The 26,257-nt window shown below is 52.0% G+C and overlaps 1 protein-coding gene across 12 annotated transcripts in view; it reads left to right on the top strand.

Annotated features, from left to right (window-relative positions):
- PHACTR3 (phosphatase and actin regulator 3) overlaps positions 1 to 26,257 on the top strand; it is a 420,216-nt gene that overhangs the window by 377,926 nt on the left and 16,033 nt on the right. For all 12 annotated transcript variants that reach the window (XM_082428333.1, XM_082428335.1, XM_082428334.1 and 9 more), the window contains one exon: positions 3,781 to 3,934. In XM_082428333.1, coding sequence (XP_082284459.1) covers positions 3,781 to 3,934 — 154 coding nt within the window. The remainder of the gene's footprint in view (positions 1 to 3,780; positions 3,935 to 26,257) is intronic.

The following is a 26,257-nucleotide window of genomic DNA, read 5'->3' as shown; positions in this document are numbered from 1 at the left end:
ATGGGTCTTGTTTTTGTATCCATTCAGCCGGTCTATGTCTTTTGTTTGGAGCATTTAATCCATTTACATTTAAGGTAATTATTGATATGTATGTTCTATTACCATTTTCTTAATTGTTTTGGGTTTATTATTGTAGGTCTTTTCCTTCTTTTGTGTTTCCTGCCTAGAGAAGTTCCTTTAGCATTTGTTGTAAAGCTGGTTTGGTGGTGCTGAATTCTCTTAGCTTTTGCTTGTCTGTAAATGTTTTAATTTCTCCGTCAAATCTGAATGAGATCCTTGCTGGGTAGAGTAATCTTGGTTGTAGGTTTTTCTCCTTCATCACTTTAAGTATGTCCTGCCACTCCCTTCTGGCTTGCAGAGTTTCTGCTGAAAGATCAGCTGTTAACCTTATGGGGATTCCCTTATGTGTTATTTGTTGTTTTTCCCTTGCTGCTTTTAATATTTGTTCTTTGTATTTAATTTTTGATAGTTTGATTAATATGTGTCTTGGCGTGTTTCTCCTTGGATTTATCCTGTATGGGACTCTCTGTGCTTCCTGGACTTGATTAACTATTCCCTTTCCCATATTAGGGAAGTTTTCAACTATAATCTCTTCAAATATTTTCTCAGTCCCTTTCTTTTTCTCTTCTAAGGTTTTACTTTTAATTGACTTACTATTTTTGGCCTATGCATTGATTTTTATTGGCTTTGGCCAATCAAGAACTCCATAGAGTATTGAGGAAGACTGGTCTAAAGATAAATGAAAGCCTTGCGCTTGGAAAGACAGTATTGTTTTTGACAAGCACGCCCCTGGGGAGAAGGTAGTTTTGCATTGGGCCAGCTCTGAGTCAGATCCAATGCAGACAGCCTTGCAGTGGGGACTTCAGGAAACCAGCGACAGGTCAAATGATGACAGCTCTTTGGGAATGAAGCCTGTTCCCCTCCCTCCAGTGGCTGCTGGGCCCCTGGTTTTCAGCAGAAAACAGACTGCTTCAAGGCTGCTACCAAGCTGGAGAAAGGGCCAGGGGAGAAAGGGACAGAGTAAAACATTCTTCCTGAGATTCATCCAGTTTTCCTTGAATAAAGATTCCCTGTGTTGCTGCAACCCTTTGGTTAATTTACAGAGTTCTGAAAAAGTTGACTCTGATGATTTTGCAGTTTTCTTGTTGCTTTTATAGAGAGAATTTTCCACCATCTTCGCTGCTGTCACTCCACAAAGGTCTTTCTTTTTAAACAATTATTTTGATATAAGAAAGCTATGTTGATGATTAAAAATAAAATACAGAAAACCAAAATTAATAAGTAAAATCCATTCCTGGCATCTCTATGCTGATTTATAAGATTATAAATACTTACAAAATTAGATGCCAACACATACACAGATATATTTATGTATAAAACGTACATACTTTCCTACAAGTTGCTTTTCTTAGCAACATATCATGTCTGTCATTTTGTCCCTCAGTAATGTATATACCACTGTTTTTAGGTTCATGATAGGTTCATGATATTCAGATGATAGAGGTGCGCCATAATTTAACATATGCTGTCTTGTCATATTTCGACTGTGTTTAATTTCTTTCTTTCGTAAATGAGGCTGCGTGAACACCCTCTTTTGTGTGTTTTGTGTGCTTGTCCCATTTGTTTTGGGAGCAGACTCTGGGAAGTGGGATTTCTGGCCCCAAAGGTAGGATCACAAGTGTGTTTGGGGGCCTTTGGGGGAGAGGGTGGCTTGTTCCCATCGTCAGGACAGGAAGGTCTCCTGGCCTCTGTTTCTCAGTGTCACATCCTGCTCTGGATCCCTTGTTCGTTTAGATTAATTCCATCAGTTGTGTAGAAGTGCCACTCAACTTCATGAAAAGCCCTCACTTTAAGCTATTTGTCTGGAAGTTTCACTTTTTGACTTTTAAGTAGCCAAACCTGTTAAGCTCCTGATAGCTTGGGGAAGACCGTCAGCCCAGACGTTTTCATCGTGGCCCTACTGGGTGCCATGTTGTGCTCTTAGGGCCTGGATGAATAAGCAGAGGAGAATTACTTGCTCTTAGCACAGAGATTTCCTGTGGAGTGAATTCTCATTACAACTAGAAATCTCTGATGAAAGGATCCTTCTCTCAGTTAAGAACAAATATGCTTAAAGTTTGTAATGACAAGTATGCTGAGACGGTTGCAGTAGGCTTAAAGACATTCTTTATCAAAAGCTAAAAAGATGAACCCACATTCAGTGTAGTTTCATGGTTAGCATATTACAGTTGTCTAAAAATGGCAATCCTTCTCGCCACCTATCAGACCTTTGACATTCACGAAGTATTTGTCCTGAGACCTTTGAGACTCCCTCAGTTCATAAATGCCAGTTTAGCTTTCAATTTCCCCTAGACCATGCAGTAAAGATCAACAGAAAAATGCATGTGACTGCCTTACGCTTTCATGATTCTATAAATACAGGACTGTAGCCATGTATAAAGTTATTAAAACAAAATCGGGCTGGAGTCCTGGATGAAATGGCTTTGGGGGTCATTATTTTTCTCTTTGTCTCTAATAAGACACACAGCAAACAAGTTCATATTAGAAACTCAAGCCTCAGTCAAGTCCAATTTTTTATATCTTACTTTATCCCAGACTTCTGTTAAACTATCACCTTACTAGACTTATTTCTTGCTTTGTATTCCTGTACCCCACAGTAGGAATGGGCTTTCTTTGGAGAGCCATTATTCTTAAGAAATAAAGTTTATCTGTGGGGTTGACCTCATCGGATGATGGTCTGAGCCCCCGGGATTTAAACCCATGCCATAGTAAAAGCGCAAAACTACACGCCGCAAAACTGCAGTCTACGTTCTGCTCCAGAGTTCCCTGCCCGTTATTGGCACGTGCGCTTGCCCGGGGGGCAGGTAAGGACTCTGTTCTTCATGCAGCCCCATGCCGTTTCCTTTTCTGCCCGTGAATGCAGCCAGCCCCCTTTTCTGCTCTTCAGTACGTTTAAACGTCATTCCTTAAGACATTACGTGCACACCGATGTCACTCTGCTGCTTCTGGACGTGTGTAGAACTAAACGTCAATGTCAATGTGAACCAGGCTCACTCAACCGTGTTCCTTGATAACCTGCTGCGTCAACACTGTTCCAGGACCCAGGAGAACAGACTGTTGTCGAACTTAAAAGCTAGTGGAGGAGATGGAGGATAAACGAGTGAACAAGAAAGAGACCAGATAGGGGAGGAGTTCATCGGGTGGGTGATGGTGATGGGAGGACCCATCGGGCCTCTTTGAGGGCAGGGTTCAAGGCCAGCGGCGTGGTTCAGGAGGTGGCCGGCCCTGGAGGGTCCAGGCGGAGCAGGGGGGTCGGCATGGGAAGGACATGGTGCAGAGACCCTGAGTTGGGATCTTCCAGGAATGAAAGAGGACCCACATGGCCACGGGGTCACAGGCAGCGGGCAGAGGTGGGTGACAGGGGGATGGGGGGACGGACCACCATGGGTAAAGTAACTGTAATTTATGATCTGCACTCGGACACTTCTGAAAGAAAAAGTGGTGCTATTAGTAATCACTCTGGGGCAAAGGGTGTCGATCGGGACTGTCTCTGGAGACCCCGGATACATGAACGATCCCCCATCCGTGGAAGGCGTGGTTGTGTGTGGGCCTTCGTGAAGGGAGGTGCGTTGCCCACCGTTCGCCGGAGGGCGTCACAGCTGCCAGACGCGCCCCCATGGCTCTGGTCCAGGCTCTTTCCTGCAGGACGGTGGGAGGTTCTGGCTACACTGGCAGCCAGCGCCTGCCTGACACCCGCTTTCCCGTGGCCCCTTCTCTTAGGAACGCTGCCGAGGAAATGCAAGAAGGAGCTCCTGGCAGTGAAACTGAGGAACCGGCCCAGCAAGCAGGAACTGGAAGACCGCAACATCTTCCCCAGGAGGACGGCTGAAGAGAGGCAGGAGATCCGGCAGCAGATTGAGATGAAACTCTCCAAGTAAGTGGCGCGTGGACACAGTGGGGGCTGGTCCCAGCCCTGCAGCCCGACCCCTCGGGTGTCCCACCTTCCCCACACTGCGGTGTCCCGGCTCCAAACGCAGTGCCCGGGGCGGGGTTTCCCAGCCTCGCCACTGTCGACGCTCAGGGCCGGATGGCTGTTCACCGCGGGGGCCATCAGGGCACTGGCCTCTGCAGGCTGCACGCCCCTGTGACAGCCGACACTGTCCCCAGACATTGCCCGATGCCCCCTGGGGGCCACTCTTCCCTGTGGAGGCGCACTGGTTATAGAAGCCAAGCAAGGCCTGTGGTGTGGACAAGCTCCGGGGGGCTGCCGGTGCTGCTGGTCTGTGGTGCCCCCCCGCCCTCTGGAGGAGCGAGGGCCGGAAGCAGGGGCTCCCGAGCTCGGGGCTCCTGATGTCTGGGTGACTCTGATGGGGCCATCCTGTGCGCGGTAGGACGTTTAGCAGCATTCCTGGCCTCTACCCTGGAGATGCTCACGGCCCCTCGCCCTGCCCCCCACGGTGACAACCAAAAGTGTCTCCAGTTACTGCCAAGTGTCCCCTGGGGGATGGAGCCATCCCCCAGTCGAGGACCCGTGATCTGAAGGTCGCCCTGGACTTCTTCTCCAGGTGGTCTTTCCTCTGCCCGAGGCTCAGGGCTCCTCGTTTCGGGTGGACGGGCCCTTGTTGCTGCTCTCTGCCGGGGAGCTTGGGCCCCGTGTTCCCACCCTCCAAAATCCTTTGAGTTTTTTCAGAGTGGAGAGCAATGAGTGTGAGTGGTTGAAGCCCAGTGCCCAGATGCTGTGATTCTGTGGGCCTCAGTTTTCTTACCTATAAAATGGGGATGATACCAGCTGCGGGATCACGGTGGAGGAGGGCCGGGCTCAGCGTGGCGCCCATTTCTGCAGGCAGCGGGGGTCCCCAGCTGGGGTCCTGAGGGCTTGGAATCACATAGCCCCGGTTCGAATCCCTGCTCTGTGCTGACGTGCTGGGGGACCTTGGACCAGCGGCCTTACCTCCCCAGGTCTTGGTTTCCTCGTCTATAAAGTGGGGTGCTGATGCTCTCAAGGTCATTGTGAATTTGAGGGGAGATCCCATAAGGAAGGTGTATGGCCGAGCCCTGGCACAAAGTAGGTGCTCAGTAAGTCGTTGCTCGCCACGGCTGGTGGGGCCTGGGAGCCCGGTCCTCAGCCCCTCCTCCTGCATCGGCTCTGAACCCAGACCAGGGAGAAGCTTTTTAAAATACAGATTGATGAGCCCCACCCCGACCTGATCAGTCTCTGGGCTGAGAGGGGGATTTTCACGAATTCCCTGATATTAACGGGTTGAGGGGGCCTCTCCAGGTTGGACGTTCTTAGCCTGATTGCAGTGAGATTGTCAACCCACCACGCACGTATCACTCTGTGTCTGGTCATTCAGCAAAGGCTTACTTTACTCAAATGAGGGGCAGGCAGGCGCCGTGGCCGTTGCTAGAGATACAGTTGTGGGTAACGAGGGAGGGAGCTCCCCTGAGCTCCGTGTTCCCGGAGAACATCGTCAGCCCTCTTCCTGTGTGGCTGGTACCCACTCTGGGGCTTGGTACAGACCAGATGGGTGCTTAGTAAATGCATGTGGGTGGGAAGGAAGGCGGGGTGGAAACACAGGTGCATCGATCTCACGGCCAAGGGGATATGCTGGCAGATCAAGCTTGGTGTCCTTGTTGCCTATGTCATGGCTGGGATGCACCATCGCAGGAGGCGTGGGTTCCTCTCGTTTCTAATGAGATTGAACTTATTTTTCAGTGTTTATTAGCTCTCTGTTTTTTTTTTCAGTTCCTTTCATGTACATTACCTGCAGTTTTCTTTATCTTAATGATTTGAGGATTTTACTCTGGAAATTGCAGCTTCTAATCTTTTCCAGGTCTGTGAATTATACCTCTTCTCCCTCTTCAGGACGTATTGTCATTTTGTTCATGCTTTCTTTTGATATGCAAAAGTTTTTTATTTTATTTTATTTTTTAAAATAAATTTATTTATTTATTTATTTTTGGCTGTGTTGGGTCTTCGTTTCTGTGCGAGGGCTTTCTCTAGTTGCGCGAGCGGGGGCCACTCTTCATTGCGGTGCGCGGGCCTCTCACTATCGCGGCCTCTCTTGTTGCGGAGCACAAGCTCCAGACGCGCAGGCTCAGTAGTTGTGGCTCACGGGCCCAGTTGCTCCTTGGCATGTGGGATCTTCCCAGACCAGGGCTCGAACCCGTGCCCCCTGCATTGGCAGGCAGATCCTCAACCACTGCGCCACCAGGAAAGCCCCAGTTTTTTTTTAAAGTTGTCAGATTATCGATCATGTACTTCAGGTGTCAGCAGTCTTTTTCTGTGAAGAGTCAGATACTGAGTATTTCTGGCTCTGTGGATCCTACTGTGTCTACTGTGACCACATGACTTTGTCGTCACCCTAACACAGCCATGGCCAATACATGGTGAGTGAGTGCAGCTGCATGCCAATGCAACTTTATGTACAAACATAAACAGCAGCCCACGGGGAAGTTTCCTGGGCCCTGATATACTTTATGGTCCATATTATTTGTGCCATGTTTTAAAACATCCTTCCCTGCCCGCAAGTCAAAAAAATGATGTTTACACGTATTATTTTTGCAGTTGTCATCTAATTATGCCAAGCGATAATGGTTTTCTATTTGCTAAACAAACCAACTTCTCTTTCAAGATAGAATATTAAGTGAATTAAAGAAAAAAAAATAGTAAACATTGTAGTATATGTGATTCAAGGATAACAAAGTGGTCATGATGGTGCTTGGCTTAAGAGAACTGTGGGGACCCCACTCCTGTCTCCCAGTGCAGACGGGAGGTGGGAAAAGGTGGGGTACTGGGAAACCTCAAAGGACCCCTAATTAAGTGGTACCCCAAACACAGGCCCTGGACTGTTACTCACGGAATCTATAACTCATTTTAAACCTTGGACTAGAACATAGTAGCTCCTTGGACGTTTGTCACCATGTTTAAAAACGGAAAATCAACCCCAGAATTAGACACGAAGAGAGCGTGGTTGAGAAGTCACATCCCAGGTGGGCAGACGTAGCCTTCCTGGCCGGCCCAGTTTGTTTCCCCTGCAGAAATGGTTTAATTGGATCCTTTGTCTTTGTTTTGCCTCCTTTCAGAGATTCTTCTGCCATCACTTGCTGAATAATTCAGCCTCTGGTTGCTGTGGCAACGTGCCATTCACTGTATCCTGAAGTGCAGTTGGTGTTTTCGTATTGTGTATTTTTTTAAGTTTCCAGACCCTTACTCTTTTATCTTTTGGGCGCTCCTAGGGCTTTTCTGGATGAAGTGGTCACGGTCTCCCCTGACTCTGTGTGCTGGCTCTGGGGATTTGCATGAAGTCGGAGTCAGCTTGGGACTAAAGGAGGAGTAAAGCTCTGTGATCATGGTCATCCCCTTTCTACATGGGAGCCCAGCTCACCTTTACGGCGTGTGTAAACGAATCGCAGAGTATTACAGACCCGCAGCTCCCGTGCCTCACACAGTGGGCATGTTCTAGAAATTACTGTCTTGCTTCAGTTGGGTTGTGTGCACGCCATTTAAGGACGCCCGACAGCTTTCTCTTTTATTATTATTATATAAGCTTCAGGTGACCAGCATTGTAATTCGACATCTGTATACACTACCAAGTGATCAAGTGACAACTTTCCCTTTTAAGTGCAGACCCCGTACAGTATGTTTTGCTTCCTTTCCCTCATTTCATTTAATCTTTACAGGAACCGATAGAGTAGGTGTTATCATCATCTCCATTTTACAGATGAGAAAACTAAGGCTTGATGAGAGAGGTTAAGGAACTTGCCCAGGGTCACACAGCTCAGAGGAGGCGGGCTAGGAGTCAGGCGATGGGTGGTCCCTCAGAACCCCCCGGGCCTGGGCGGCAGGGGAAGCAGAGCTCTGGGGGCCTGGCTTATCTAAGTCTCTGCTTTTCGGTTTCTCATACTGGTGTGGCTTCCATCAGGGGACATTCAGGCCTCCAGCCAATGTCCTGGGCTTCTGTGCAAAACACTCCATGCCTGTGTTGGCGGGAGCCGGAGGGGATGCAGATATTCTCCCACCCCACCCCCGGAACAGTGCGGTGAGCGAACAGACTCTCGGCCGACCACGGGCTTCGGGGAAACGTAGACAAGTAGGTTCAAATCCCAGGCTTTCCGTCACAGCGGGGTGGGTTTGGGCCAGCACTGCCTTCTCTGAATCTCCCCCTGGTTTGTAAATTCAACACCGTGGCAGCACCTTCCTCCTGGGACCCCTTTGGAAGGTTCCAGGTTAGTCCCTGGACAGACGGGTGAAAGTGCATCCCTGCAGGAGGCGCTTGGGGGGGTGGAGCCGCTGCTGTTTGGTCCTGGCTGGACGCACTCAGGCTAGTTGTCACCTGGGCAGGCAGTAGGCCAGGCCAGGGTACTGAGCTGCTGTAGAAGCAGCGCCTGGAGGGCCAAGGTCGTGTTAGCGTGGTTGTTAATGTCAGTACATTGTTCTCCTCCGTGACTGTGGTGTTTTTTGCCCGGCAGGCACCTCCGCGATGCACAAACCTTCTGTTAAGTCTCCCTTGGGGCGTCCTCTGCTGTGGGACCGCATGTGAGAAGTTGATTAATGCTCAGTAGCTCCTCCAGGAGCTGGTAGTTAGCACGTTAACACAGGCGTTAAATGCACGTGCATTAAGTGACCCTCCAGCCGGTCCCTTTGTACGTTTTGTTCTCCCACATCCAGAACAGGCTGCCGCCACTCAGGCCTCTGGGAAACACGAATTCCCAGGAAAAAGTGTTCTGTGCTGCTGCTCCCATGCCCCGTGCTTGCCTTGAAATCTGCGGAATTTTGAGGAGGAGGCTTGATGCTTTTAAGGCTGGAGATGGAGATTGGCACTCTTAGAATCACTATGAACCGAGCATCAGCCGTGGTACTTTCTTTCTGCTGAAGGTGTCAGGAAAGCTGGGGCACAGTGCAGGGTCTCAGTTCTGTGGACACAGGGTTTAGAAAATACAGAAACCTTACTTTGTCTGGGCTTAGCAGGAAAAAAATGGCTTAATTTTAATTGCTGCAAAGGAAGCCGCTCCTTTGGGAAGTGTTGAGGCGTCATTGCAGCGGGGGGGGGGGGGAATTGCATGATAACAGATGTTGGTAAATATTTGCTGCTTTTCCTCTTCCCGACCTGCAGTGCCGGGTGGGAGCCCAGCTCCTCCTGGGTGACTTGAATCCTGCCCTACAGGCACCATCTAAGGAGGGACAGAAAAGTGTGGTTATTAATGACGGTCGTTGCTAACATGTATTCAGTGTCTTCTGTGTACCAGCTTCCTGCTAAGCGTTTCATGCGTATCACCTCCTTGGAGCCTTGCGAGAGCTCTCTGGGGTAGGTGCTATTAATGGTCCTATTTTTCAGATGAGGCTAGCTGGCTCAGAACAGTGCAGTCACTTGCTTGTGCTCACACAGCGGGAAATATGGGGTGCAGGGGTAATTGGTCACCCGATCCACGCCCGTTCCAGCATCAGAGCGTCCATCCAAATCACCAGGGAGCTTTGTGAAAGCACAGATTCCCAGGCCCCACCCCAAATCTCTTGAACAGGAATCTGTATTTTAACAGAGCCCTTCTCCTAAGTGTCACTGCTGCCTTAGGCTGCACTGTGTCCCTTCCTTGTCACCCTTGGAAGACCATTCTTGGAGGCCTCAGGATCAAAATAAGTTGTACTTCTGTGTAACAGCTGTCTGTTAGTATCTTAAGGAGAATGCACATTTTGTAGTTAATTGTGTTTCCCTTTTTGCCTTGGCCACCAGGAAGCTTGGAGTCAAGTATGCAGATACCTGTCACAACTGTGTTGTATCATTTGGATTGTGTGTCTGTGTTTGATCTTCTGTTGTGTGGCCTTTGTCTTAATTTCCTCAACTCTTTTTTTTTTTTTTTTTGGAAGGAAGGAGTCTCACATTTATTGATCATACTGTGTTCTAACTCTTTCACCTATGTTACATATTTTCATGGTTACAAGAAACCTAAGATATAGGCATTACAACAGACTCTTGCCATTTGGTGATTCAACGTTGGAGGTTTTGCCTATTTGCCAGTAACTCCAAACATGTAGGACTTGAAATTTTTCTAAAGCATTTATGTGAAACTGATGCCCATGTGGAGGCTGAAATCGTGGAGGGAGTGATTGTGAGTGAGACAGGATTATTGGTGAGCATCTCTATTTCAGTTTGAGTTTGCTTTTGTCACCTCTCTTTCTGTCTGCTGTAGTTCTCCAGAAGTGCTTCAGTAGTTTCCTTTTTTTAAAATTCAAGTATAGATGATTTACAATATTGCATTAGTTTCAGGTGTACAACGTAGTGATTCTGCAGTTTTGAGATTATACTCCCTTATAGGTTATTACAAGATAATGGGTATAATTCCCTGTGTTATACAGTATATCTTTGCTGCTTATCTATTTTATGTATAGTAATTTGTATCTGTTAATCTCATACCCCGAATTTGTCCCTCCCCCTTTTCCCCTCCCCTTTGGTAACCACAAGGTTGTTTTCTATGTCTGTGAGTCTATTTCTGTTTTGTATACATGTTCATTTGTATTATTTTTTAGATTCATATATACATGATATCATATAGTACTTGTCTTTCTCTGTCTGACTTATTTCACTAAGCATAATATTCTCTAGGTCCATCCATGTTGCTGCAAATGGCAGGTTTTCATTCTTTCTTATGGCTGCTGAATATTCCATGTGTGTATGTACATATACCTTAAGCCAGTTGTCTGTTGACGAACACTCAGGTTGTTTCCATGTCTTGGCTATTGTAAATAGTGCTGCTATGAACATTGGGGTGCATGTATCTTTTCAAAGTAGTGTTTTTGTTTCTTTCGGATTTATACCCAGGAGTGGAATTGCTGGTCATGTGATAGTTCTATTTTTAATTTTTTAAGGAACCTCCACACTGTTCTTCATAGTGGCTGTACCAATTTACATTCCCACCAACAGTGTAAGAGGGTTCCCTTTTCTCCACACCCTCTCCAGCATTTGCTATATATAGACTTTTTGATGATGGCCATTCTGACTGGTGTGAGGTGATACCTCACTGTAGTTTTGATTTTCATTTCTCTAATTATTAGCGATGTTGAGCATCTTTTCATGTGCCTGTTGGCCATCTGTATGCCTTCTTTGGAGAAATATCTAGTTAGGTCTTCTGCCCATTTTTTCGATTGGATTGTTTGGTTTTTTGATATTGAATTGTACGAGCTGTTTGTAGATTTTGGATATTAACCTCTTGTCAGTCACATCATTTGCAAATATTTTCTCCCATTCGGTAGGTTGTCTTTTTGTTTTATTGATGGTTTCCTTTGCTGTGCAAACGCTTTTAAGTTTAATTAGGTCCCATCTGTTTATTTTTGCATTTATTTCTTTTGCCTTAGGAGATTGATCCAAGAAAATAATGCTACAATTTATGTCAAAGAGTGTTCTGCCTATGCTCTCTCCTAGGAATTTTATGGTTTCAGGTCTTACATTTAGGTCTTTAAACCATTTTGAGTTTATTTTTGTATGTGGTGTGAGGGAATGTTCTAATCTCATTGATTTACATGTGGCTGCCCAGTTTTCCAGCACCACTAACTGAAAAGACTGTCTTTTCTCCATTGTATATCCTTGCCTCCTTTGTCATAGATTAATTGACCATAGGTGTGTGGGTTTATTTCTGGGCTCTCTATTCTGTTCCATTCATCCATATGTCTGTTTTTCGTGCCAGTACCACTCTATTTGATTACCGTAGCTTTGTAGTATCGTCTGAAGTCTGGGAGGGTTGTGCCTCCTGCTTTTTCCTTTTTTCCTCAGGATTGCTTTAATTTGCTCAACTCTTAATTTTATCTCTAGGGGGTAATTTTCTATACATGATTGCAAACCCATTTCTCAATTTTAACTATAAAAATGTAAGCAAAAATACATATTTTTTTATGGAGGCCCTCTTAGCATGCATGAGATTTTGTCATCTAACATCATGTCAGAAGGATTTTCCATTCTTCTATATAGGATTCAAATGTTCATTCTTAATAGTGGTCTAGTGTGTTAAGGAGGGGACAGACCTACCAGCTTTGCTTTTCCCTCCCACAATCAACAGACTTTTAGTTTGCCTCAAAATCTTTACTTTTAAAATAAAGCTACATGTAATGCTTATTTTCACACATCAGTGGTTTTTTTTTCTTTTTATGGATTATTTACATGAGCAACATTTCCAGAAATGATAAAAGAGGAGGAGGAAAATGCATTGAATTAGATGATGTCATCATTCAAGAATGAAAACCAATTGTCAGCAGAACCCAGCAGATCAGTGGGTAACAGCCTGGAATTCGTGGTTCAGGAGGGAGGGAGCAAAATTTCTTAACAAATACATGAAAATAATTCAGCTTCACTAGTAACTACAGACATTAAAAAATTCATAGTAACAAAGAACCTTTCATCCCCAATTAAAATGACAATAAAACTTTAAAATATTATTTTTAAATATTTTAAGTTATATTTTACTAATATAAATACTGATAATGATCTAAGAATATCCCGCCCTAGTGAGGTGGTGGTTTCCATGCCATCCCACTGCTGGCAGCCATGCGACTTGAAAACAACTGGGCAGGTGAAGAGCCAGGATGGCAATTTGCACACTTTAACCGAACACTCTGCTTCTGGGAGTTTATATTCAGGGGTTTAGAAGGAGAAGAAGCATGCTGTGATGGTCAGTTTTAGTCCCAGAGGACTTAGTGTCTGCGGGGGCCCCCCTTAGTGTCTCTGGGGACAGAGGGTCAGGACACAGTGTGACAGCCGAGAATCTCCATCCTCCAGATGTGCTGCAGGTGGGGCAGGTCTGTTTCAGGTCCTGAGGGCGTTACACGCTGCGACGTGGGGGCAGTGTTCCTGCAGAAGCTGTCGTTCAGGCTTCGAAGGGGCCAGCGGGCGTGGGCTTGGTCTCAGGGGGCCTTCGTTCTGCTGGGAACTTGCACCCAAACCTGTGCGGATGATAGTTCTCACTTCCACGGGAGTGTCCTTTGGTAAATTTCAGGCAAGTGGAGGGGGGGAGGGCCAGCTTCTGACCCAGGTTTCATGACAACATGAACAGCAGCGAATGGGACAGATTGGCCCTGACCGCAGGCTGGGCACCGGGCTGCTTGTGTCCCTGGCCGGACCGCAGTGCTGGGCACCGGGCTGCGTGTGTCCCTGGCCGGACCGCAGTGCTGGGCACCGGGTTGCGTGTGTCCCTGGCCGGACCGCAGTGCTGGGCAGGAGCGCTCCTCCCTGCTGGGTCCCAGTGCCTGTTGTGGAGCAGCCAGACTGGGGGTTCCAGAGCCCTCGCTCTACCCGCGCCCCGCCCCGGGAGCATCTCATCTTCCGCGAAAGCACAGAGAGCACGTGACGCACTGCGGCTCAACCCACTTCCTGGTACATCGGAACTAACACGTAACATCCGCGTCCTCCGCTGGTCCTTTGCCTGCTTCAGCGTCGCCAGCCCTAGAACCTTCCCTCTGTGCTCCGTGCGGTGTGGGACCCTGTACACGTGCCTCGGCTTCGGTCCCTAGTAGACCCTCCGATGCCCACGCTGCAGCCTCACCTCGGATGCAGGACGTGACACTCCTAGATCAGGGCCTGGTGCGGCCACCCCCGACTTGTATAATAACAGCTGTTACTGCCGAACCTGAAGTTCTTGCAGATTTTGCCTCTTACCCCTCGGTTTATGCACGGTTGCCGTGACGTAAGAGGGTGTTGTAAATGACTTACGGGGGAGGTCGAGACCGCGGGAGAGCAGGCCTGCTTTGTCTTGCAGCATCGCGTCTCACGCCCTTGCGTGTCTCCTGGGGCGCAGAAGCCCCGTCACAAACCTCGGGTCCCTGCAGAGCGCAGGGGCTGGGTGCTGGGGAGCAGAGATGGAAAGACAGGCTCAGAGGTGCATCATGTCTAATAAAATATGTGCAAAAGAGACGTATGACTCAGCCATGGAAGCGGAGGGTCTAGGGGGGAGCGATGAATCCGGCAGGAGGGAGGAAGAGTTGGGGTGCAGGCATCAGAGAGGGGGTGATGTGCGCGGTCTTGATGGCTTGATACGTGTCAGCCCACGTGGCAGCTGGAGCGCAAGGATGTCCCAGGCAGCTAGCAGCCGCGAGGAAGTCCCGCGGCCTGAACCCGCATCGCCCTCTGGAGAACGTGGTGTGGCTGTGAAGGGCAGGGGCGAGCGGGGCAGGGGCGAGGCTGCAGGGCTGCAGGGCCAGGTGGTGGGCACCCTGCGAGCTCCTGGTCCGCACGCGGCTGCCTCTGGTCCCTCCCGGAGGGACCTCCCTTGGTGTCCCCCATTCTCCATCCCATCATCCCGTGTTCTTCACCGCACTTACTGCTGTCTGAAATTCCCCTTTATTCCTTCCTTCGCCGCTTTGGGGTCTGTCTCCCCGCTAGAACACCGGAATCCTGCCTCTGCTGTTCGCCTGGGGTGCCCCTGACACACTGAGCAGCCGCTCCATGAATTGGTGTAAACGGTGAACAGAGGCGTCTGGCCTTTCCAGAGAAGCAGTGAGGGCCCCCTGAGGGCTCACGAGCAGGGGCGTGGCAGGGCGAGGGCACGTCTGAGGTCCCCTCTGCCTACACGTGTTGGGGGGGGTGGTGTCAGGCTGGGGGTCCTGACGGGGGCGTGTGACGCTGGTCTTGCAAGAGCCGAGGAGATGGGCGTCATCACGTGACGACGAGGCCGCGGGGCGTGGGTGGGTGGGGGGTGGAGGAGGGCGGGGAGCAGGACCCCGGTAAGGGCTTGAGGAGGTGGCCGGGACGGGGGGGAGCTGGTGCTGTGCGCCGGGGCAGGGGATACAGGAGGAAGGAAGGCGGCGCTTGAGGAAGGCTCGTGCCCACATTTGGGCACAGGGCTGGCCGTGTCTCTGGCGCTGTTAGCAGGGGTTCGATCCACGAGCAGGAGCGTGGACCGCGTGCGGGAGCCTCCACTGGCAGTTTTGAACTCACCAGGTTGCAAGTTACCAGCAGCACCAGCTGAAGATCGAAGTCACTGAAGGACCAGTAAGGAGTTTTCCGGGGTTGTGTGGTTCCTTTGATCATGGGTGCGTTTCCTACCACCATGTGTTCCCTCCGACCTCACATCAGGGTGACAGGGAGAGCAGGTGGCCAGCCATTTTCCCCTGGGGCCCCTGGGGACAGAAGGGCTTTCTGTGTGTCAGGTTGAATAAGCCCCGTCCATCTGTGGAAACAGTGGCATTAAATGCAATCCAAGGGCAGTGGTGGGGGACTTGAAACGCACTTTTCTTCATTCTGTAAGCCTGCAGGACTTGAGCCATGGGACGTTGCTGAGTAATTCGGGGATTTCGGTTGGCACGTCAGGGGCAAGGTGCTTCTGTTTGCATGAAACAGGGCAAGGGGCGACTGAGTCCTTCCTCACATTGCTGGGGAGGGGCCGGGCCAGGGCTCCCAACTCTCGGAGGGGGAATCTCACAGCCGACCTGGGGCTGCAGCCTGGGGGCCCAGCGGGATGGGCCCAGCGGGATGGAGTCAGGAGAGGCCTCCGGGTGAAGGGGGCTGCTCGTTAGTGAGCCGCTGTCCACGAGGAGAGCACAGGATGTTCTCCCAGCTCGACTGCACGGCGGGAAACCTCCAAGGGTTGAACTTGGCGTCCTGGTACACGAAAGGCCATTCGTCAGCTCGGTCTCTGAAACGGCTGGTGGGACGACTTCCAAAGGGATTTGCAGGCAGTAGAGGAAAGAAGGTAGATGCGTAATGAGGAGACTAGCAATTCATTAAGCCCAAGAGAATTCTTGAGCAGAAAAGTAATAGCTGGGCCTCTCCAGCAGGAGGAAGTACAGCTGTGATGGGAAGGACGAGGTTTAGGCCTAATGTGCCCCCCACTGTACAGTGAACCCCGAATCTGCAAAGCAGGTGATTAGGCTGCAGGTCCTCAGGCCCCTGGGGAGGGATGCCCCCAACCTCCCCCTTCACCATCCCTGGAAGGTTGGTGGACGACAAAGTTGATCCCAAAGCTTCCTGAGCACTTTCAGGGGGAGAGAAGAGACACTGTTCTGGGATGGGGATGACTCCGGAGTGGGGAGGTCAGACTGTCCTCTTAGCTCATTGCACAGAACGGGAGTCACAAGCCCAAAGGCGCCCTCTGTGAGTGACGGGCCAGGGGCAGTGCTGTGGCAGGTTGGGAAATGTGTGTCCTTGCTGCAGGGGGCACCTGCCCCTCAGCAACTGTGGGTGTCAGCCTGGGAATGCCAGATCAGTGTGGGCAGAATTTTCCAAGAGAAACTGGAAATATTTATTTCGATGTAAAATTTCCTTTATTTAAATGTTGGGGGGCCGACTCACATTTTTTAAAAAAGAAAGTACAGACCCCATAAAACACATTTGTGGGCTGTATTTGTCCTGAGGGGGTCACCCGTTTGCCATCTGTGATATGATGTCACTTGTTCTATGAGAAGCTCGTTCTTGTTTGCACTGAGAATGGAGGATTTTGACTGTTGACTTAATGTAGGGAAAACAGTGGGTCAGAATCTGAATTGAAGGTCAGCAGTAGAAGCACTGAGACCAGAGACTGTGACCACCAGTGTCCTGTGCAGCTCCGGCAGGTCTTTTCTTTCCAACTGGCAGGGGAGGGGGCTGCTCTGGAAGAGCTTGTGTACACACCGCCCCCATGGCTCTACTTGGTTCCCGTCCCGGCTCTGCTGTTTTCCAGCTGCGTGACTACAGGCAGGTGACCTCCCTGGCACGTGCCTCAGTGTCCTCTTGTGTGAAATGGGGATAATTAAAACAGAGCCCGTCTCCTAGGGCTGCGGAAAGGATGCACAGAGATGGGACACATAAAAAGCCTAGACTTCTGTGTGGCAGGGAGGAAGCACCAGGGAATAAAACAAATAAATATGGGTATAGGGAATTTTAATAGTGTGAGACATAATTTGCATACATACAATGCAGCCTTTCAAAGTGCACAGTCCATGCTTCTAGTATATCCGTGGAGTTGTGTGTCCATCACCACAGTCAACTTCAGGACATTTTCATCACCCCCCCAAAGGAGCCCTCACCCCTTAGCCATATCTCCAATCCCTAGAACAGTACCTGGGCCGTGTGGGCACTTAATACTTTTTCAGTTATTGTCGCAAGGGTTGGGGGAGGTATGTATGAAGACCCATGACCGCAATTAGTGTCACCATCCTGTTCTTCATTGTGTCCTTACCAACTTTATCCTCTTCCTCAGCATCTTCACCACTGTCGCCGTCTTCATCCTTATCACCATCTTCATCACCTTGTTTATCTTCGTCATCACCACCGTCATTTTCATCAGTGTCTTATCCATCTTTTTCTTCTTCATCTACATCAGGTGTCTTCATCATTTTTGTCTTTATCTTCTTCATCTTCTTTACCATCATCTTTAGCAACATTTTCATCCACATCTTTATCGTCATCCTCGACATCTTCATTGTCTGTCTTTGATACATAGGAAGCACTTAGGAAACAGTGGCTCTCGACCTCCTTGAGGTCCAGGGACCCCACTTCCAGGAGAATGAAGCCCACATCTGAAGCTGGGTCAGGAGCTTCAGGCTGACTCCTGCCTGGAGAGAAAGGGAGCCTTGAAAGTGGTGGAAGGTCAAGGGTGGGCAGGGCCGGGACCTCTCAGTTCCTGCAGGTGCAGCTCAGGACCGGCCCAGTGCAGTGGCTGGTTGGGATGGTGATCTCGAGGTAGCAGCCATCCCTCAGCTGGGATGTGCAGGGCCCGGGCCTCTACAACCCTCTTAAGAGGATTTTGAGATCCCAGGAGCAACGACTCTTTGTGTTTAGCAATTTCTCTGCTTTTCTTCCTTTTTTGGTGAAGCAGATTTTCTTTTTTTTTCTTTTTATAAATTTATTTATTTATTCATTTATTTAATTTTTGGCTGCATTGGGTCTTCGCTGCTGCACGTGGGCTTTCTCTAGTTGCAGTGAGCGGGCGCTACTCTTTGTTCTGGGGCGCAGGCTTCTCATTGTGGTGGCTTCTCTTGTTGCAGAGCACAGGCTCTAGGCGCGTGGGCTTCAGTAGTTGTGGCACACGGGCTTCAGTAGTTGTGGCTCGCGGGCTCTAGAGCGCAGGCTCAGTAGTTGTGGCGCACGGGCTTAGTTGCTCCGTGGCATATGGGATCTTCCCGGACCAGGGCTCGAACCCGTGTCCTCTGCATTGGCAGGCAGATTCTTAACCACTGCGCCACCAGGGAAGCCCGAAACAGATTTTCTTGACTCACTTCCCCAGCCCTCAGGGAATCTTTGGCATATTCCTGGGGCTTTCAGTCTCCCTCTGTTTAGAAACCTCAGGGGACGTGGAGGTCAGGTCTGTTCTATCCAGATAAAGCCTCCCTGGCCCTTAGCCTGGTACCGCCTCCCTGCTCTGCTGCTGTGGGGAGGGGCCTGCCGTGACTAGTACATACGTAGCCTCCAAGATGAAGAGGAAGCCTGGGATTAACGAGGCACTTTCAAGGATTTGTTGCAAAATACAAAAGGGAGTCGCGGGGCAGGCCTGGGAGCAGGCCCTGTGGGATGTTGTGGGGAGGGCAAGATGAGACCCCCGCCCTAGAGGGAGGGGTGCGATGGTGCTGGGAGGCCGAGGCTGGCACAGTCCAGGCCGAGCGGTGGTTAAAAAGTTGCGAGTGTTCTGCTTTTAGATGGAACTAGCTAAGCAATAGAAAAACGGCACTCCCAATTCGGGAAACATTTGACAAAATCTGCGCCTCGGAGGACACACGTATGAATGTTGGTCTTTGTTAGAACGCATGACGTTCAAGGAAGAAGAGCCAGCATCTGGGGCTGGGTGGCCCTTGCAGGTGGGGCTCAGCCCCCCTTGGTCCTATCAGCTCGTGGCCCCTGAGTCCTCCCGTGGGGTCACCTGCTCTTGTTTTCCTTGGTTGCTTGGGAGTCTGTCAAGGAAAGTACAGCATGTTTTATAAGAAAATGCAAAACAACCTCAACCCCCCTTCAGGCTCAATAACAACACGAATCCCATACCCAGGGGGGCAGGGGGACTGGCGGTTTAGAACTCACGTGGCTGGGAGGTGTGGACTGAGGGGGCCCAGGCTAATCACCCTCCACCTGTCCGAGCCTGTGAAATGGGCGAGTGACACCTGCCTGCTTTACCCAGAGTCAGGGCTTATCCTGTGTGAGCTGCAGTCATAGTAATAATAGTGCAATGGTAGCTTGCTAACATTTATTAAATGTGTGTCGCGTGCCAGGGACTGTGCCTTGCCTGCATTCACCGAAGCCTAAGATGTAAATGCTATTATTAGCTGTCTTTCATAGCTAAGGAAATGGTGGTTCAGAGAGGTTAGGTAAGATGTTCAGAGTCACACAGCTAGTATGTCATGGAGCTGAGATTTGACCCAGTCAGGCTGGTTCTGGACACTGGGCCTGGAGGCACCCTGCTTCGTGGAATGGTTACAGACAGTCAGGCCTGGCATGGTTGTTCCACAGTCACTGAGGATCCAGGCTTCCTTCTATCAATATCTTCCTGCTCAGTTATCCTCACACTGGCACTTACCCTCTATGGTCCAAGATGGCTGCAGGAGCACCAGACATCACATTCAAGTCCCAAAGGTTCATAGATCCCAGCTGAGTCAGCTCTTCAAAAAGAGTCTTTCTAGAGGCTTTTCGGCACACCTTTCCCTACAGCTCCTTGGTAGAACCTCTTCACGTGGCCATGCTTAGCTGGAAAAGAAGCTTCCCTGAATAGAATCAGCTTTCTGGTGCTATGTAAGAAGGGAGAATGGAGGTTGGGTAGGAAGCTAGCGGTCTCTGCTGCAGTGGGTGTTCAGATTAATTTTGTTGAGATAGACTGAAGGACGGAAGGAAGGAGCAAACAGATGGACAAGTGAATGGAAAACCTCGTGTCTGTGAGGTATAACGCGATTTCTAAAGCAGTCTGGTCCAAGGAGTCTGTGTGGAAGCCCCTATAGCCTCTGGGCAATTTGTAAATGCCTCGTGTTCCTGACCGTCTAGAGCTGGGCCCAGGGGTTTCGGCAAGTGGCGGGAAGCTGAGGGGGAGGGGGATTCCGAGGGGCCCCTGGGGTGACGTGGACAGATACCGCTGTCCCTTCCTCAGTGATACCCCCCGTGACATTGCAGTTCAAGGGCAGACACTTCCTGGGCAACCTCTATGTGCCCCCCTCAGCACAGGGCCCTGGGGATGGAGGAGAGAACAAAAGGGATGCAGGGGCTGCCTTCAGGATACAGGGCGGGGAGGGAGGTCAACGGAGAGAGGGTGAGATGCCTGTGGGACACAGGAAGTAGCGTGCGCAGCGCACAGGGCGCTGTCGGGGTCCTACCTCCCGCCCTACCAGGCAGTTCCTAACCTCCGCTCTCCGGGCTGGTGAGGCCGGTGCTTCTTAGTAGCGCTGCTGAAGTTCCGTGTCCTGTAGAAGCTACCTGGTGTGTGGGGTGGTGCGCTTTCCTTTTTTAAAATCAAGTGGAGTTGGGCTTCTCTTGGCCTTGGAATTTCCTCACCCAGTATTTGCTTGTTTACTGCAGCCTTGCTGAGCCCCTGCCCTGGGCCTCAGGCGCCGTACTAAGCTGCCTTCGGCTCCCAGACTTGCTGGGGAGGGGAGCTAGGAACCAGGAGATGCGGCCCAGGGGATGAATGGGCCTCTTGGTGAAGGAGGAGCTGGGAGCTCTCCAAGACCCGGGAGAGCTTCCCCAGGAAGGGGAGGAGGGAGGGGGGGAGGGAGGGGAGGGGCAGGGCCTGGTACCGACAGGTGCCCCATAATCATTTGTGGACCAGGGACCAAAGTGGTCCTAATGCCACGGGGCAGGCAGTGGGGAGCATTATGTGTTACTTTAATTTTCCAAATCTGAATAAGGGACCGATATCCGTGGTAAAACTTAAATAGCACATCTCACTCCCACCCCATCTCTGCCCAGAGGCTGCCGCTGTCTATGGGCTGTTTGGAACCACTTGGAGGCGGGTTTTACACGAGCAGTAATAACCATGACGGTAACTAGCCTCCTCTGTACTGAGTGGACACCCTCCCTGCACGGGGCTGAGCCACCCTCGGGAGGAGATCACAGGCCCGGGAGGGAGAGGGCAGAGCCCCCGACTCCACGCTCAACACGGGTGATTAATCCCAAAGCCGGTTAGAAGAAGAAATTATAAACGCGACTTGTTCATGCTCGAAACACTTTATTTTAACGTAAGTCATTCAGAGGTGCATTTATTCGGCCGTCTTTTGAGGTGGCATCAAAGACTTCTCACTGCAGAAGGATCTACAAATTAGTGTTCTTTCTTGTGTGAGACAAACGTTGGATGCATCTTCTACAATTTCTAGCGCCGACTTCTCTGCAGAGGAGTGAGAATTAAAGACGCCTGGAAGCAGAGTCCTCCCAGAGATGGAAACCCCATCGTTCACTCGTTCGTCTCCCATACTTGCCCGCGACGGCCGTGTTTCCCATACTTGCCCGCGACGGCCGTGTTTCCCATACTTGCCTGCGACGGCCGTGTTTCAACATCCTGCCTTTACTGACTTCAAAGCAGCCAAGTCGGTTCTCATAGAAATAACATTTTCTTTTTCCATCCATATTGAATCATTTAATCAATGTGCATAAAGTCTGATTAAATCACCTAATTACAGAAACGAGTTCACCTGGTTCGCATAGGTCAGGGAACAAGGAGACCAGTTCGTGACAGGTGCCCAGCTCTCTGTGGGAACGGACCGCACGGGGCCGGGGCTGCCTGCCACATGTGCTCAGTGGGGCCTGCTTTTCCGGAAGGACGGGGAGTGTCGGTTAACCCGGGTTCAGCTAAGTGGAGGTAACTCGAGAGAGCTCCTCCCACAGTACTGTCATCCTCGTTTATGGAGAAGGAGGCTGTGTCTGAGACTCAGAGGCCCAGCACCGGTGGGAGGTGTATGTTCAGCGGTTTATGGCAGGACATTGCTGACGGCATGTGTGGGGCAGGCCGTCGGGAAGGGCCGGAACTCCCGGGCGTGGACCGAGGCTGCTGTCTACAGACGGAATCTCCTCTTAGCCAGGGAGCCCCAGCGCTGCTCTTAAGGCCCTTCCACTGATTGGACCAGGCCCACCAGACCATCTAGGACAGCCTCCCTTAGTTCAAGTCAACTGATGATGGACGTTAAATCACATCTACAGAACACCTCCACCATGGCACCTAGGTGAGTGATCGACTGCAGAACTGGGGACGGGGCCTTACCAGGTAGACTCCACCAAATGACGGTCCCAGCGCCAAAGGCAGCAAGAAGTTTACGAGCAGATGGGGATCCCAGAGCTGATTTGTGGAGAAGTTAGAATTCACGCCAAGGCTGGGTTTGGAGCCCAGTTTTACTCTCATGCTCCAGAGTCCAGCCAGGTGGGCTTCCGGGGAGGACCCCTCGAGAAGCGCCCGTGCTTTCCCACATCTGCCTGAAGCTCTGTTGCTAGCGGACCACAGTGTCTCCAGCCAGGCTCTAAATGGACGCCAGAGCTCTGCCCTGAATTCTGCTCTCATGCACCGTGTCCTTATGAACATTCCAGAAAACATCCGCTTAGACCTGAACTGTTGGGTCAAAGGATAAATACCTGCATTTGTAATCTTGGTAGATACCAAAATGTCATCATCAGAGCTCGCCTGCAGAGCACGCTCTGAGGCCCGGGGTTGGAGGTGAAGGATGGGCTCCCCCGTTCCAGCCGGCGGTCTTCCTGGGGGAGGTAAGATGTCTGCCTGAGAGCACAGGGTTTAGGTCAGCTGTTCTGTGGTCCCTGGCAAACCTGGGGAGGTTTCGTGGGCTGTCACTGTGACGGGCTAGGCCAGGGGGTCGGGCGTCCCGCAGGCGAGGGCACTTCCTGAGCAAGGAAGACTCACCCCCACCCCACTTGACCTTCAGTGTCCCTTGGATGCTCGGAGGGTCCAAAGCTGTTAGAATGACCTGAGCCTGCAACCTGGGTGTGCAGTGGACACACACAGGGAGATCTGGCAGTTTCGTCACAGTTTCCCTGAACACAAGTGTCTTGGAAATTGATGGAAATTGACACACCTGGTTTCATTCAGAACTTTACCGAGAATTGCTCATTTCGGGGAATGGCTCCTCCGTGGCGCCGTCACTGGGGGCGTGTGAGTGACCAGTACAGAGCCCAGTCTCTCTGCGTCCGTAGCTGCTGCTGTTGTCATGGTGGTCGTTTTGCGTAGGTGCCTTCACCACATCACGTGACGTGCTCGCGTTGAGCACTTATGTGTTGAATATATGTTGTTTGATTAAAACTTGCCTTCCCTTCTTCCTCCTGCGTGTTACAGCCGGACATCACACTGACTTTTAAAAATTACGCATGTCGGTGGGTTGGGGTAAAGGGGGCGCGACAGAATACTTATTATAAAGGGGGTGTAGGGTCCAATGGGGTTGGGGACCCTGAGTTAGGAGAAGGGTGCCTGTGCCGAGGGAGACGTGAGCAGCTCGGTGTGGGAGTCACTGGGCTCAGGGTCTGGGGAGGGTCCCCGCAGACTCGCTGGCCTCATGGGGCTTGGACTTGGTCCTGAGTGTGGTGGGACCCCAGGTTTGAGGTCATGGTGAGAGTGGGGGTCATGTTTCAGAAAGGCCAGCCCGCGGCTGTGGGAGGCATGGAGTGAGGGGGCTGGACATATGAGGTGTCGGTGGTGGAACCCTGTGGACTCGGAGGTTCCTGGGCGCTGGGAGTGGGGAACCAGAGGAGTGGAGGCTGACTCGGGGTCTGGCGTGAGCGTGTGGCCACAGCAGGTGCCAGCCTCTGAAGTAGGGACACCGGACCGTAAGCAAGTATGAGGAGGTGGGGTCAGACGCTAGGCCAGCTGGAGTGCCTGGGCCACGAGATGCCGTGATGGGGACCTGCGGCCAGCGCCTCGCCAGGCAAGCCCCCAACAGCCTGATAATTCGTGCTCGCAGGGTAACTGCAAGAACGGAGGGGACTAAGGTTTGGGGGGCACCGCTGTTCCCCAGCGTGGACAGCTCCGACTCTGGTCCCTGTGTGGCCTCGTCTCCGTGTCACCTCCTGGAGAGGCTCCCCTCCCTGACCCTCTCTCCCCGGCCTGCCCACGTGTCCCTGGTGGTCCCCCACCCTGACAGCGCCTCTGGGGAACCCCGTCGCAGGCGGGGACTCCGGTGTTCCTTGGTGACTCAAGGCTGGCAATGGAACAGGATCGGTGTTCCCAGGAAAGAGCTCCCAAAATAGCCGCGTCCCCGTGGGCGGAGAGCTGGCTCTCCTGCAGCCGTGGCTTCTCTCCCCAGGAAGGCCTTCTGCCTTGGTTGGCGGGGTTGCATCTCGGTTCTCGCCCGACGCCGAGGTGACTTTAGGCGTTTCCTTGCGCCCCGCGGGGAGGCAGTGGCGATTCGGGGCGCGTGCAGGGCCGGGGGGCAGTCCTGGCTGCCGGGGGCATGGCCCGCAGCCCCTGGAGCCGTGCCCGGTGTGAGGTCCCGCGAGGGTGTGTGAGGGACGATTCCGACACGGCCACTGGCTACGGGCGGGCCGGCTGCGTGTTAGGCACCTGGCTTGGGGCTTCTGGGCCATTTCACTTACCCCATAGCCATCCCCACGGGCGGCATCGTCATCAGCCCCTTGTGGGAGAGGAGGCAGGAGGCCAGAGGGCATCACGGGCCCGTGCACGGAGGCTGCGTGGTGGCCCTGGGCCTGAGCTGGCTGATGGGAGACAGGTGTGCCTGGAAAGAGGTCTGACTGTGCGTTCATCCTCCCCAAGGAAGAAACCAGCAGCTGGACGCCCCCGTGGGGCGCTCAGCCGGGGCCACTTGTCCACGGCGGGCCGCAGAGCTGGGGTTTGGACCTGCTGTCCTTGGGCCACCCTCCCACCACGTCAGGTGCTCCCGGGAACATGGGCCACTCACCCCCAATGTGTCTAGGAGGCAGAAGGGGGTCCTCAGGATGAGGAGGGGGTTCCCAGGGCCCGTGCCCCTCAGGACCCTGGTCCCCCAGGTGACCCTGATGGAGAGCTCGCAGGGGAGCGAGGCCACTGGAAGGGGAGCCGCGGGGACGATGAGGAGACAGCTGCTGTGCTCCAGCTGTGCTGCCGGTGGGGGGAGGGCCAGGGAGGTAGGGATCTGCAGTAGCCAGCTCTCCCAGATATCTTCAAGGGAAGCTGGAAAACTGATTTTCTAGAGTGAAAACTCCCAGTCAATTAATACTTGCTTCATATTCGCATTTTAAAAAATATTGGGTGAGCTGAAAGTGCAGCTGCTTGCTGAATGTGGACCGCGGTGCTCTGATGGGTCAGGAGGCCAGGCTGTCCCCCCGCCCCGGGGGTCAGGGAGGTTGCCAGCAGGGCGGAGATGGCAGCTCTGTTGGCTGAAGCTGGAGAAGACCCGGGCCCACCACACCCGGGGAGCGGTATAGATGCTGATCATCGTAATAATACCCGCACCTGCTCGTATGCCGGCCTCCTCCTTGTCTTAGTATTCTCGACCCCCTCGGCACCTCTGGGTTCCCTGGGGCAGGTGAGGGCCAGGGGATTGGAGGCTCAGGTAGGGGGGGATTAGCCCCTGTCACCCCACCGGCAGAGGGGCAGAGCTGGGACTTGAATTGAGACTCTGCCTGTGTCCTGCCCCCGGTGCTGGTCTGGGGGATGGAAGTTTGCAGCCTGAGGGATGTGGATGGTATAACCACATCACTTATTCTCCTGAAACCCACTCCGGGCACCCTGGTCACGTGGCTGTCAATGGCCTCGTGGCTCCCCTCCCTCCACCCGTTCTTCCCCATTGCTCCCTGTTCGTGCATCACTTGCTCACTGACCGGCTCTCTGTCCTCAGGTTGTTTCCCATGTTCACAGCCACAGGATCAGGTGCAGAGTTCGGCCTTCACCGCAGACCTATTCAGAGGAGATGCCGGAGGGCTGGGGAGCCCCTATGGGGGCCCTCACACCCACACTGCGCGCAGACCCGCAGCTGCCATGCCCCCCACCCTGTCCTGTCCCAGGTGACCTGTACGTTTACCTCCTACTCAAGTCCCCAAGGCCTGTCCCGTGCGCTCCTGGTCCCCCAGCACGCCCGCCTCTCCTGTGTGAACAGGCGTGGGGAGGGGAACGGCGCGGGGCGGGGCAGGGCAGGTTCTCTCCTGGTTTCTTTTCCTGGTGTCGCTCCCACGCCCACGCAGCGCTGTAGTTGGCTGCCACATTCCTGCGTTCTCAGCGGGAGAGTCAGAAATAGACTGTGGCTTCCCCGGTTCCAGGCGGCACCTGCTCATCACCCGCAGCGGCAGCTTCTGCACAAGGAGGGAGCGGCCGTGGGTGGAGCCGGGGAATCCCTCAGGGCGCTGACCTCTCCTACCTCACCCCTCCTGAGGCCCCGCCCCTCCTGAGGCCCCGCCCCTCCTGA

The sequence above is a fragment of the Balaenoptera physalus genome, assembly GCF_965194825.1.
Source record: "Balaenoptera physalus genome assembly, chromosome: 16".
Taxonomy (NCBI): Eukaryota; Metazoa; Chordata; class Mammalia; order Artiodactyla; family Balaenopteridae; genus Balaenoptera; species Balaenoptera physalus.
The sequence above is the reverse complement of the archived record's forward strand: the minus strand, read 5'-3'. Positions and strand labels throughout refer to the sequence as shown.